Raw genomic sequence first — 14,293 nt, 5'->3', positions numbered from 1 at the left:
AATTTTTGAATTTATTTCCTGAAATATTTAAATAATGTTGATAATTTAGCTTTATGGTAACAATATTTTAAATGTAGCTAACCTAACCTAACTATGAGTTTACACAAAACTATAGTATTTCAAATGTCACTAAATAACCTAACCAAATCATTAACATGTTAAGTATTGGTAAACAACTTGAAATATTGAAATGCCATATAGCATAGTGCTCTCTTTATATCTCTTTGGCCAAGCATCTATTCTCTGTTCTTTTTGCATCAGAAACGTTTCACTAAATTTGGCCTTGAAATTTTACTCTCATCAAACCCGAAGAAGTTTCGCTTAAAAAATTACTCTCCATTAAATACTCTACAGTAAACAATACTTACGGGAAAAATTTGAATGCTTTCACAGTAAACCCGCTCTTTGTAAATGCTTCCTTTATCTCATCTTCTGAGACAGTAGGGCTGTAACAAATTGTAACTCATAAGCAACACCACAGATCTTTGGTTTATTTTTATACAGAAACATTCTAAACAACCAAACATTTACAATATCATGCATCTTAAATACTTGTGACATAGAGAACTCACGGAATGTTCGACAGATGCAACGTAGATGATGGAGGATAAATATTCTGATAATTTTTTGAGCCCGGTTTCTTGAAACGATGCAGGGTCGAGTTTGAATAATCTTTGGTCAAACCAGCATCAGGCTGGCCTTCTTTTGGGAGCTGAACAGTCTGATGTTTCGATGGCATCACACGGATTTGCTTGCCAAACACTCTCAGTTTGTCCATGTGAGTCATTGCTGAAACCATAAAACATATTCTACTCTGAGTACATCTGCATACACAACAATATCTATCTTTTATATTATTACAGACAAGAAAATATTAGTCACTCTTAAGATTCTTTATGGAAACAATAGAGTATAAACATTACCGTTTTTATTGAGAAAACAATAATTTAAAAAAAAATCATAGCAAATATCAATTGCATTCATTAGAAAAGGTAAATCCCATAATGTGTTAAAATGGGGAAAATGTTTCAAAACCTAAAAATACACTTGTTTTATTTTGATACAAAATAAAAACTATCACTTTTCTGAATACACATTTATTTTCTAGTTAATGCAAGACTTATTATTTAAGGCCTGAGTAAAATAATAATTTTCCTAAGTAAAATAATGTTTGCAAACAAATTTTAACCAATTATACAAAAGGGAAGTCTAGCAGCTAAAAAATGTACAGATACACTCGGTATTACAAAAATTGCACACATTCAAAAATAAGTTTCAAGCGTAAGTTTACCCCAAGACAATAAATCCAACTCAAATGTGTTTTCAAACGGTTTCAAGAGACTGGTGGCTTCATCCGGGGGCGTGGCTCGGACACTGCACATTCGAAAGGGACGATCGCTTTATTGTCGCAACATCTTTGCGCAGTCAATTCTCTAATGGTGTTGAGTTGCAATAGCAGCTCTACGCAGCTCGCAAAACAGCAGTAAGCCTCTCTGCAGACCCAAAATTGACGAGACAGCATCGCAGGTAACGGTTGCAGTTCGCCCAAGAGCACATTAATTGGACTCTAGACCAATGGAAGACTTTGCTCTTCTCGAATGAGACGAGTGTGTGTATTCTGCAATGACAGGCGAAGGATAATATACAGAAGGCAGGCCGAATGGTTCGCACAAGCCTGTATTGAGGAGACAGTGGAACATGGAGGTGGCTCATGCATGTACTGGGGCAGCAGGTCCATCGACGGCAATACCAAGCTTGTACTCGCGGACAAGGATAGCCGACTGCTCATTGCTACATCACAGAGATCCTACAAGAGCGTGTGGTCCCATATGCGGGTTTTGTTGGCGATGTGTTAACATTAATGCACGACAACACTCGTTCCACACCACATTAATTATAAGGACCTCAACCCGTTTTTAAACACTGATAAACAAAAATACAAAACATTTATTTATTTTTTAAGTTGATTTAATCACCTTTCAAACTTTGTATAAGATTTTTCAATAGGTGCGAAATTGGTTGAGCAGGAGAAAAGTTCAAAACAAACAATTGTAAATTCAAAATATTTTTCAAACAAAAGAAAATAATAATAATAATAATTTTTGTAAAGGTAAATATTTTTTAAAGCTGTCTGATTCAATAATTGCTTATTTTCCAATTGTTCAATAGTTTGCCATTTGCATATAAGTACTTGAATTGAGCTGCCAAATTGTTTTCTACAAACAGCAGTGTTCTGTGAATCTTCTGTGCCCTCAGGAAAGTGTTGTTTCCCTCATCAGTGTCTCCTTTCCCCTCAGTTCCATGGTCTACCTCCTTGGTAGTCACCTCCTCCCTTTTGGCTTGCTCGCCGAATAGCATGCATGTGCTGGTTTGCAGGAACGAGTCCCCACACTATTTCTTGGTCGACAGGCAGAGCTACACCAGTTCATTGTAACTTCAAATTTGTAGTATTTTCCTTACTATCATGGTCGCTAATGTGAGCAGCACCGTGGCAGTGGAGAATTGAAGTGAGCATATGTATCCAAAGATCGGTTTCGGTTTTGGCTACCACCTTAGTTTAAATTAACACAATTCTAGTTGGCCTTGGACCGTGAAAGTCACACAGATTTGAATCAGTTTGTTTTGCCTCAATTACATTAAGTGACAGTTTCCACAGTTGAAACGTGTTTGTGGTCATGCATGACCTTGTTTGTTCGTATCTCTAACGAAATCATACAATTGTGACAGTATTAGTCAACTAACGTTGTTGAGACCAAGAAGCACGATGCCAACCAATACATGCTCTTTCCATTTAAATCATATTATACTCCTCAGATTTCAATGTGTGAAGTGTTAATTTTTAGTATCCTGTTGACGTCGTCCGGGCCTGCGGCCCCTTTGAGCCCGATACGACACCGCCCAACCACCATCTATATTCAAACCTCCCGCTCGTGCGTGCGTGTGTGCGTGTGTGTCTAGCCCGGCAAGAGGGCGCTTAGCTGCAGTGCGCCGCACCCCTAATTTGCTACGTTTTAATATTATTTGTAAACCCTTTTTGTTTTCATCCATCTTTGCCCCAGTGTTGTGCAATTTACTTGTGTTTTCTGTAATTTAAATAGGTTACCTTAAATAACTATAGACGTTGCCCGGGCGGACCCGAACAGGCACGGACTTGGACGAGGATAGGAATGCTTTTATATGAATTATCATTAAATAAGTAAATAGTAACAAACTTTCCATTGTCAGTAATTTTTATATATTTTTAATGTTTATCTGTAATTTACTCAACTTTCGCCGGGGCACGGAGTCGTAGAATACAGTAACGGTAATTGTGTTGGCGCGAAGGGCGCCATGTTGCCACCTGCGAGCGATGAGCTCAGCCCAGTCGATCTTCATCACTGACCGAGAGCAGACGCGCCAGCACCCCGGGGACTTCAACCTTTGTTCTGCACTGACCAAGTAATTCTGTCTCGTTAAGTATTTCTGAATCTCTTTCGCTCGTCATCCTCGGGGCAGCTCTCGGTCAGCGGACTGTTTAATTAATTAATTGTCTCAGTCGAGTTTCTTTCATCACCGTGTAATAAGTAAACTTTGCAGCATGGCCACGTGTGTGGACCATGCCCTCACCTAAACCGATTCGTGCCTCAGGCTTTTTAACCGTGTAATGTGTAACGTGTAACGGGCGTGTAGAGAGACGTGTTAGTGAAATTAAATCTGGAGAATAAATATAAAGTGAGTACTTATTTAATCACGTGGTGAGTGAGTCTAGGAGTGTGGCGTGCCCGACGCCTAGAGCGGGCCAGGTCTGGGTAGCTAGGATAGAAAGGGCTGGTAACTCGTCCCCACTTGGGCTACGTCACGCCCTGAGTGAGAGACTCCGCCGGGTCCACGTGCCCTTCCACGTGGTGGCGCCCATAGTTAACATCTCGAAATCACCGGCAATGCGCGATCAGCCCTCAAATGGCGCCCAAGAGCGTGGGGCGAGTTACATCTTCCGCGAAAACCAGACCTGTACGAGCGTGTGAGATAGGCGGTTGTTACGCGGAGCGCGCGGAACTAAAGTTCGCGCTGGAACTATTGTTCGCGCGGAGCGCATAGCGGGACTCTGGCGCGCCAGCCACGTGATCAGCCAAGCGCACGCTTCCAGGAATCCGCGCACAAACAACGGACTCCGAGCGCAGTAAGTAACACAGTGCTGATGTGTTCGTGAGGACTGTTCGTGTGCAGAGTACCACGTGCGTAGACATGTATCCGTATCCGGACGAGTGTATCGGGTGTTACTTTCCCCGCCCGAGTTGGGACTTGCATGGCAGGACCGCCGCCGGATACGAGTGTGGCTACTGTACGGAGTACCGCATACACGGCGTGACGAAATGTGGAGCTAGGTCGTGTCCCGGAGGTAGTAGCGAGGGATACCGCTGCCAGGAATGTGCCGGCCTGTGGCATCGTGGCTGTATCGGCGAACGTGAATGGACCGTACTGCGCAAGTTTTTTACCTTCACGTGCGCACGGTGCACTGCCTACCTAGCCACCCAGGCGCAGTACGAGGCAGAGACGCTGGAAAATCCTCCACGACACGCCTCGACGTTTCCCGAAACGCCGACGCCGCTCACGCCGACACCGACTCCGATCACGCCGACACCACTCACGCCGAAAAAGACGCCGCTCACGCCGACGCCAACCACGCCGGAAAAGACGCTGCTCGACTCGCCGACGCAGCCCGTGCCAAGGACGCCGCCCGTTGCCGGAACGTCACCGCCGCACCAAGCCGACTCCTCACGCACGACGCCGACCCCAGCACCACGAAGGTACGTCCTGACGTCACCCGCACCGCCACGTGTTACGTTACCGACGCCTACCGCTCTGACAAAGACGCCCGTCGTCCTGACGCCCACGCCCGTCGTCCCGACGCCGACGCCCGCCGTCCCGACGCCCGCCGTGCCGACGCTCATCGACTTGACGTCTCCCGACACAAGTCCGATCCCGCCGCCGCCTGCCACACTGCGTTTCGTCGACCCGACGCCACTTATCCCGACGCCGACGCTCGCCGTCCCGACGCCGACAATTCCGCTTCCGCCACCTCCTGTCCTGGAGCCGCCAACCTCGGCACCTCTCGTCGACCTGACGTCTCCCGACGCTGGTCCAAACGCATCATCGCCAGCAAGACCTCGTTTCGCCGACCTGACGCCACTCATCCCGACTATGATGACGCCTGACTCGCCGAAGCCAACCGAGCGACGCCCGACAACGACCGTCCCACCGCAGTCTGCCACGCCGTCCAGCACCCGCCTCGTGTCGGAGACACCTCCCGACGCCGGAATGACCTCGCCACCGCACCGAACCGCCGTCCCGACGCCACCAAGGTCATTTCCGGCGAAACCCGCATCGTCTCCGCCACACGACTCGCCACGGACGCCACCAGACTCGACGCCGACGCTTCGTGTCACCTTGTCGCCACCACCTGGCTTCGACGTCATCCGGCCGTCGTCACCGCTACCAGAGTGCGCAGTCGCAAACAGGACGCTTTGCGACACGATGTCCAGGGCCATGACGCCGAGACGCCTGAGCGCCGCCCCGCCGCCTGGATTTGCTCCTCTGTGCCCGCCTGGCTTCGAGGCACAGACGGATGAACCGGACCGAAAGAGACGGACGCGCGCGACGCCGACGCTGACGCCGCCTACATGCCCACCTGACACGACGCCAGAATCGACCGAGGCGCCACGACGCCCGATTCCGACGCCGATCGCCGCAGTACCGGAACACCGGTCAAGTGCCCTGCCGCACGAGACGCCACCCAAATGTCGCAAGTTGGCAACATTGGGACGCCGCACCGTGAAGAGTCGCCTGAGCTCCCTACATCCGCCTGTCGCGATGCAGGTCGACGCCACGACGCCGGGACGCCCGACCGTCCCACCGCCGAACGTGACCGTCACCCGGACTTCGACACCTGTCACCCGTCTGTCACGACGGGCCGCGAAGCGCCCGCCTGTCGGCGAGGCTGAGCCGGGTCGTGCCGAGCGCCGCCCGCGCTTGCTGCCCGCCTGCCACGAGCCGCCTGACCTTGGCCGCCGCCGTCCCTGCCGGCCGGCGCCCTGGCCACCGCCACGCTATCACACGCAGCAGCCGCCGCAGCCGCAGCTGACGCAGATTTGGGGCTCGGGACAACTGGTGGGTCACCACCCACAAGGTTAGTCAGCCAGCGCCCATTCTGTCCGTGTGTATCGTCCTCCATAGTATAAATATTGCTCAACTGTCATTTTGTAAACATTGCTCGCCGCCATCATGTAAACATTGCTCGCCCTTCCATCGTGTAAACATTGCTTGTCCGTCCGTCATGTCAACATTGCCACCTGCCCGCACAAACATAAACATCAACATTGCCACGTGGGAGTGCGCGACGTAAACACCACAGGCAACGCCCCCCAACCATCTGTCAAACGGCGCTGTCATATCGGCCTACTTTCGGAGGGGGCAATTGACGTCGTCCGGGCCTGCGGCCCCTTTGAGCCCGATACGACACCGCCCAACCACCATCTATATTCAAACCTCCCGCTCGTGCGTGCGTGTGTGCGTGTGTGTCTAGCCCGGCAAGAGGGCGCTTAGCTGCAGTGCGCCGCACCCCTAATTTGCTACGTTTTAATATTATTTGTAAACCCTTTTTGTTTTCATCCATCTTTGCCCCAGTGTTGTGCAATTTACTTGTGTTTTCTGTAATTTAAATAGGTTACCTTAAATAACTATAGACGTTGCCCGGGCGGACCCGAACAGGCACGGACTTGGACGAGGATAGGAATGCTTTTATATGAATTATCATTAAATAAGTAAATAGTAACAAACTTTCCATTGTCAGTAATTTTTATATATTTTTAATGTTTATCTGTAATTTACTCAACTTTCGCCGGGGCACGGAGTCGTAGAATACAGTAACGGTAATTGTGTTGGCGCGAAGGGCGCCATGTTGCCACCTGCGAGCGATGAGCTCAGCCCAGTCGATCTTCATCACTGACCGAGAGCAGACGCGCCAGCACCCCGGGGACTTCAACCTTTGTTCTGCACTGACCAAGTAATTCTGTCTCGTTAAGTATTTCTGAATCTCTTTCGCTCGTCATCCTCGGGGCAGCTCTCGGTCAGCGGACTGTTTAATTAATTAATTGTCTCAGTCGAGTTTCTTTCATCACCGTGTAATAAGTAAACTTTGCAGCATGGCCACGTGTGTGGACCATGCCCTCACCTAAACCGATTCGTGCCTCAGGCTTTTTAACCGTGTAATGTGTAACGTGTAACGGGCGTGTAGAGAGACGTGTTAGTGAAATTAAATCTGGAGAATAAATATAAAGTGAGTACTTATTTAATCACGTGGTGAGTGAGTCTAGGAGTGTGGCGTGCCCGACGCCTAGAGCGGGCCAGGTCTGGGTAGCTAGGATAGAAAGGGCTGGTAACTCGTCCCCACTTGGGCTACGTCACGCCCTGAGTGAGAGACTCCGCCGGGTCCACGTGCCCTTCCACGTGGTGGCGCCCATAGTTAACATCTCGAAATCACCGGCAATGCGCGATCAGCCCTCAAAGTATGTTTAGGCTCATTTGCTCAATTCAAATTCTAAAGTATTTGTGTAAACTCTCTTGCAACCGTAACTGTGATTTGTACGCTCACTGGTGTATATTAACTCATTACATAATTGATACTCCAGAAGTGTAATGCAAAAACTCATGTTCTGTAAATAGTAATACATATTGGTTTTGTATCAGTAATCGGATCAGTTAAAAAAAAGTATCAGTAATTGGCTCTGTATCAGTTTTTATCCATAACGCCCATCACTAAATGATAAAATCTTTACACCTAGGATATAAACATTTCTCATGCAGCATAAAATTATAAATATGCTTTCCTTGGAGTTTTTAACTGAAAACAGAGCTTGGGCAGGAATGTCACCCCATAAATCTAGGTATGTAATACTCTCATCCATCTGTCATTTGTTTACTTATTTTCTCAAGTGTTCATATCAATCAAGGCCAATCACAACATACTATCTAGGTGGGATAGAAAGAAAAATATAAATGCATAATCCGTAACATAGTTGGTAATATTAACAGATATGCCTGATCAGATCGCTGCTCAGTCAGTAGCTGCACTTACCGAGATGGGCCTGATGTGGCTCGGACATCTGAATCAGAGCACTATCCTTTTTATTGTACATGATTTTCACACGTTGTACGTCTCCATACACACCTGAAAGTACATATGCGACACATATTACATTACTGCACAAATTGCTAATATCTATTAAAATAATACAAAAAAAAAAACTAATCTGATGAGTTGACTGCAGCAAACTCCACTAACAATACCTCAAGACCATTCAGATCTTAACTACTGCTCTCACAGCTAAGTAGCTATGAAAAATTCCATGTGTCACCCATTCGGTCAATCTCACAACTCATGTATTTAATATTCTGTAAGAAATCTAAAATATTACACAATAACTGTATTGAAAAATCACCACTAACTAAAGATCCAGTTGTCTTGTAATGCTAAAAGCTAAACAAACACTTGTAAATTTACTGTGTACTGATGCTAAAAATAAAAAAAATAATACAGCTTTTTCCACTACAAAAAATCACAATTCCAATATGACGAAATTTTGAAAAATATATTTTGGCCCCATTAATGTAATGAGGCCAGGCTTAAAATGTAATTTCACTTGCACCTCAATGCAGAAACATGTAAAAATACTTTAATCAACCAGAATACAGGCTACAATTTATGTGCAATTTTGAACCATGATGTAAACTGTAACTACAATAAGCCCTTGAATTATGAAAGGGATAAGTTTTTGGTCACCTAATTATTTACAGATTTTTATGAAAATCAAATTAAGGGTTGGTCTCAACTCTCAACTATTAATTGGTTATATTATTTAATTATTATTAGTTAAATGCTTTTCTTGTAAATTTATTCTAATAGATTACTTGAATTTGTTCTTGCATCACATATTATCTCACAAGATATTTATTGAAAATTATTTACGAGCTGTAAAAGGTCAAACAAGTACGTAATCGTAATTATGAACACTTGCTGACTTTACAGTTATTAGATAATATTTAATCAATGTATGTTGAGAAAATTTTAGATGAAACAAAATGCAAGAGAGCTTTCAGAATTAATTCAAAGGAAAAGCACTCACATAATAGTAATGAAAATAAAATGAATTAACCAACATGCTGTGCAAGATCAAACATTAGGGGCCTATCTAGTCGGAGCGTGTGTGTGAGGAGGGATGGATGATTAATGTGATGCTCGCTGGTGCTTCTAGCATGGTATCACCTCCAAGCGCAAGGCTCTGAACTGGTGCGTGCAGTCGTCTTCGTCATCCAAAGGACAACTGTGAAATTTGAGCTGTGACCATAATATTACATGGCATAGAAATGAAGGTATAAGTGTAATGCAATTCCCTTGAGTGCTTTCAAGAATTTGTACCGGTTACTTTATGCCTAAAAATTACTCTGACAACATGCATTTTAGCCATTTTAACTCTTCTAAAAATAGTTCAAAAAATTAATCCCAAATCAAAAGTATTTTCAGCCCTCTACGAATACTTAAATACTTTTCATAAATAGACCACAGACATAACTTGAGCAGTTTTGAAATCACATTGTTTTTCCTGAAGCTCTGCACACCGTATGTGTGCCCGGGCAGACAGTGCCCTTAAAACTAACTTTACAAAATTTGGTCCTTCAAAAACAAAAATTGCAAGACGATAGATCATTTTATCAACCAGTTTGCACGAAGCCAAGTTTACAACTCGTCTGCTCAAAACAATATAACATTATATTTTTGTAACGTAAGATTTTATATGACAGGCTGACTGACAGTTACACAGATACAAACAATGAGTGATGCCCCATCACGTCTTAGCTGAAGGCTCCGCCTCTCTTGACATTTATTTTATATTATTTTATTTTTTTAAGTTTTTCATAATTTCATATTTCTTGGAAGAAATCTTTTGAAAATAGGACTATAAAGGTTAAATTATTTGTGTTACTTAGCACTAGAAACTCAACATATATTGAGTAACCATGTTAGGACATACAGTGTTTCATAAGGAATAGGTGTGTAACTTTTCATAATTGGCCGATAATATACATCTGGAGAAAACATTTTCAATAAAATATTATATAATTTACTTCTTCAGTAAAACATTTGTAGCAATTATGATAAAGCACAAATAATAACAACAAAAAAAAAACATTTATGCAAATGAGGCGAGGTTATAACATCGGAGCCTGTCGCCTTAATTTTACTGTTTACAATATATAAAAAAATGTCACTAATAATTATAATTAAGCCTTTTAAAAGTTATGGATGTTTTGGTTAACATATCCCAGAAGTCCATTTGCAACAATTTATTAATAAAAAAATTAAAGCAAAATTTGATCATACTGTTACAAAAAATTTTATCACATCTGACAAAAAAATTAACTTAAAAAATGTTGATTTTTTTAGTAGTAAAAATTAATATTTTACATGAAGTTACTAAAATAATATACAAGATGTGCTGATGAAAATGATTATTAATGTTATAAGAAAAAAATTGTGCATGCTTTATAGCATTTCGTTATGCCAAATGGTAATGACCATTATAATCATAAAATATTGGTTTAATATTTTACAGTATGTAAATGAATAATGTGGTAATTAATAAAACTCTAATATGAACACTAGAAGCATAGGCGTGCCTACAGGGGGGGCCAGGTGGGCCATGGCCCCCCCTAATGTAATCACTCAGATCGGCATTTTCTCTAATGCGTTCGTTAATATTCGTATATTCCTGGCACTGTGACACTCAAGCTGTTTTTTAGTGTTGCAGCGTACTAATTAACAATATTTTTAAACATTTTATCGTTATGGAAATACAGCCGCCTTAGTTTATTTAAAACACGAGGTCCCTTAAAATGGCCAAGCAAAAAAAAATATTTTAATAGGTTGTTAAAGTTATGTTGTATGAATAATTGCTGTGTTTGCATTCACTAAAAAGAAGTTCATTTCAAGGTAGATCTGGACCAAGCTATTGGAAAATTCGAGAGGGAAAAATGTGTAAGTACCCTTTAAACATTGTCTATGGAAAAAAAAAACATATTTTCAAGATTGTTAAAATTATACGGATATAAATATTAACTAGTAAACATATATCGTTGATACTGCACAAAATTTAAACACGGCAATGAGTGAATGTATTTAGGCTATTTAACATTCTAAATTCAGCTTCTGATTTAAAAATTTAGCAGGGCCCCCCCTAATGGAAATGTCTGGGCACGCCTATGACTAGAAGTAGTGTTTATGTTAAAATAATACCTAGAAAAAGCAGATGTACCAAGTGAAACATAAATATATACTTAAAACTGATCACCAATGTCATCAAGCATGCCACGCCTGACATAACAGTTTTTACATTTACAAGAAAATGACAGTAAACTAGATTTAATATTGTTCAAACTAAGAAAATTAAGGCAAATACTTAATTATTAGGCAATAGCATATGTGTAACTAAACGGATGAGCTAAGACAAGTAACAAAAGTTTCTGAACTGTAGTTTTTGTACAGTAACATTTTGTAAACCAGTGCTCACATGCAAAACACCTGAATTTTACACATTCCTTTTAATTTTGTTATTATTTAGTTATTAGACTGACCATTTTTAATTCCTTTTAAACATCACAAGAGAATATGGCTTCTCATAAAATAAAATTTTATTCTGCCTGCTTTTGAGGGTACTTTTCTTGTGTTAAAAAAATACCCCTTGCCTTTGACAAAATGTTAAAAAAAATGCATGTTAAAAGTATCTCGTTCTAGATCTGATGTATTAGACACAGAGAAACAATGAACTTATTTTCAATATATTTAGTAATTTATAAATTAACTTCTTTTCTTATTTGAAGTCTTAAATCATCATAAATATTATTTTAGCCTGTAAATTAGATTTAGAGTTTTTTTAATGCAACCCCTGTGACAATTTATTAATTTTTTACAACCGTATCAGGCTAAAATTACAAAACTGTTATGAGTCATACTATCAGAGGTACCTATTTCTGGGTTTCCTTTCCTCCTCCTCCTCCTACATTGAAAATTTGATTATTTGTTAAGATCAGGGCATAATTACATTTTTCTAAACATAAAAGCACCTGAGTAAAACACTTCTAAAATGAGAGTATAGTTTTAACAGGCCAAACAGAGACTGAATAGTGTAAATAAGTGAGTGAACTTTAAGTTGCTAGTTTGCACGAAGTCAGACAGAATTAGCAGGTAGTTTACCATAAGAATTGATCCATTTTTTATAATTTCTGTAGTGCAATGTCTAGAACGTTATAGTGGTAACTGTTAAGTACATTATAATATTGCATAAAATTATTTTGAAACAATTCATCAACTAGATACAAGAGGCATTCTGCAGCTAAATTCAATTAAAGGGCTCAACACACTACAGTTATTAGAAATGGACACAATAATATACAAAACTGAAAAGAAAAAAAAAACCTTTAAATTCAGGCCTAAAATAATATTTAAGAGCTGTGGGCTGTTTCCAACACTCCATTATACGAATGTGAAGGCTGGTGATATTCGCATGCTTGTGATAAGCACGTGCTAGCCCTTCTGCATGATAGAAATAGGTGATGTTAAAGCAGCAAGGCCAATTAAAGCAAAGCCTTATTAATTTAAAATTTTTAAATACTTTAAAAAAACCTGCAGTTCATCTACAACATTATAAATATATAAAAATCCCGGAAACAGACACAGTTTAGGTCAGGCAACATGCTTCAATTGTTCAGTTAGTGGATGCCTCATGCATATGAACCATAATTTAATATTCCATCTGCCAGCGTAAATTTACTCATTTCTTGCAAAGTATATATATATATATATATATATATATATATATATATATATATATATATATATATATATATATATATATATATATATATATATATATATATATATATATATATATATATATATATATATAATCAAGTTAATGATTGTAAAATCATGCTAAGAGTCTGTATGAGACCTAAAATAATTACAAAATTTATTTAAACTGTATGTATTTAACAATCCTATTCAAACTATATAAACATACACGAATTTGGGCAATATAAAATTTCTGTATTATCTAGTGACTACTTCCCTTTCTGCTAATAACTGGTTGTTAGTTATGTTATTCACTACATAATTTACCACTGCATATGTATTAACAAAAAGCCAATGTGTGCTTTCAGCTTGAAACATAGACAATAAAAATTTGGACTTCACTGTAAATTATTGAAGTTCACACACCAAAACAATAACAAACTATGCATGGCCAAGCCGACCGGCGAGACTGCGTCCTCACTTGCACTCGGGACACGTGGAGCATCCTTCAGGGCATGCTCAAGCTGGCTCAAGTTGAGGTTATAGTGGAAATGTTTAAGATATTAATGGAAAAATGTATGAAAACCCTAAACATAAAAAAAGAGCGTGTGTAACTTGGTGCACATGATAGAAGTGAAACTTCTTTGGCAATTCAAACCTCAATTCGCAAGTATATTGTACGGGATAAAACGGCAAAGAGAGAGAAAGAAGAAAATTTTGTAACTGAATTGATAAACATGAATTACAAAAATGACTACTTACTCACTTCAAAGTAACTGTTCAGCATATTAATAACTGTTGATCAATCAATAATGATTAGCTAACGATAAATATTACTCATTGTAGAATATACACCATAAAGAAAAACTGGTTTTGTTACAGTTTCTTTAAACAATTCTGCCATTTGAAACATGCAAAATCTCTAAACGAAATATGGAATTCCTAACAGGTAGCGCTATCTATGTGGGAAATGCAGGGACTGTCTCAACAGCATTCTCTACGCTGTTGGTTGAACAAGGAGAAATGCGAGCATGCTGGTAGCAAATGTAAAATTAAAGGCACTTTCAGATGACTGTATAGGATATTTCTGAAACAAGCACATGCGCACACTCTCTGTCTTATTATTTCGTTCATCTATCTTTCTCGGTTCTATTTTTTCTTTGGGCTGGGGATGAATCATTGCACAAAGAGTAGAATGAAAATGAGCCCAGCACCATAAATAGTATAATGATCTCTTTATATCTCTTTGGCCAAGTATCTATTCTCTGTCCTTTTAGCATCAGAAACGTTTCAACACAGTGTTTACAGAAAACGTTGCATTAAAATTCGGTCTTGAAATTTTATTCTCGTCGTGCCCCATGAAGTTTCACTTCAAAGATTGGAACAAAACCTTAAAAACAATTTGCAAAA

The 14,293-nt window shown here is 40.8% G+C and overlaps 1 protein-coding gene across 9 annotated transcripts in view; it reads right to left on the bottom strand.

The window, feature by feature from the left end:
* The window catches only part of LOC134527909 (polypyrimidine tract-binding protein 1), a 797,394-nt gene that overhangs the window by 21,339 nt on the left and 761,762 nt on the right, over window positions 1-14,293 (bottom strand). For all 9 annotated transcript variants that reach the window (XM_063360936.1, XM_063360934.1, XM_063360940.1 and 6 more), the window contains 3 exons: window positions 8,114-8,206; window positions 573-789; window positions 369-446 (listed from right to left, as the gene is read on the bottom strand). In XM_063360936.1, coding sequence (XP_063217006.1) covers window positions 369-446; window positions 573-789; window positions 8,114-8,206 — 388 coding nt within the window. The remainder of the gene's footprint in view (window positions 1-368; window positions 447-572; window positions 790-8,113; window positions 8,207-14,293) is intronic.

Source organism: Bacillus rossius, chromosome 1, assembly GCF_032445375.1.
Source record: "Bacillus rossius redtenbacheri isolate Brsri chromosome 1, Brsri_v3, whole genome shotgun sequence".
Classification (NCBI taxonomy): Eukaryota; Metazoa; Arthropoda; class Insecta; order Phasmatodea; family Bacillidae; genus Bacillus; species Bacillus rossius.
The sequence above is the reverse complement of the archived record's forward strand: the minus strand, read 5'-3'. Positions and strand labels throughout refer to the sequence as shown.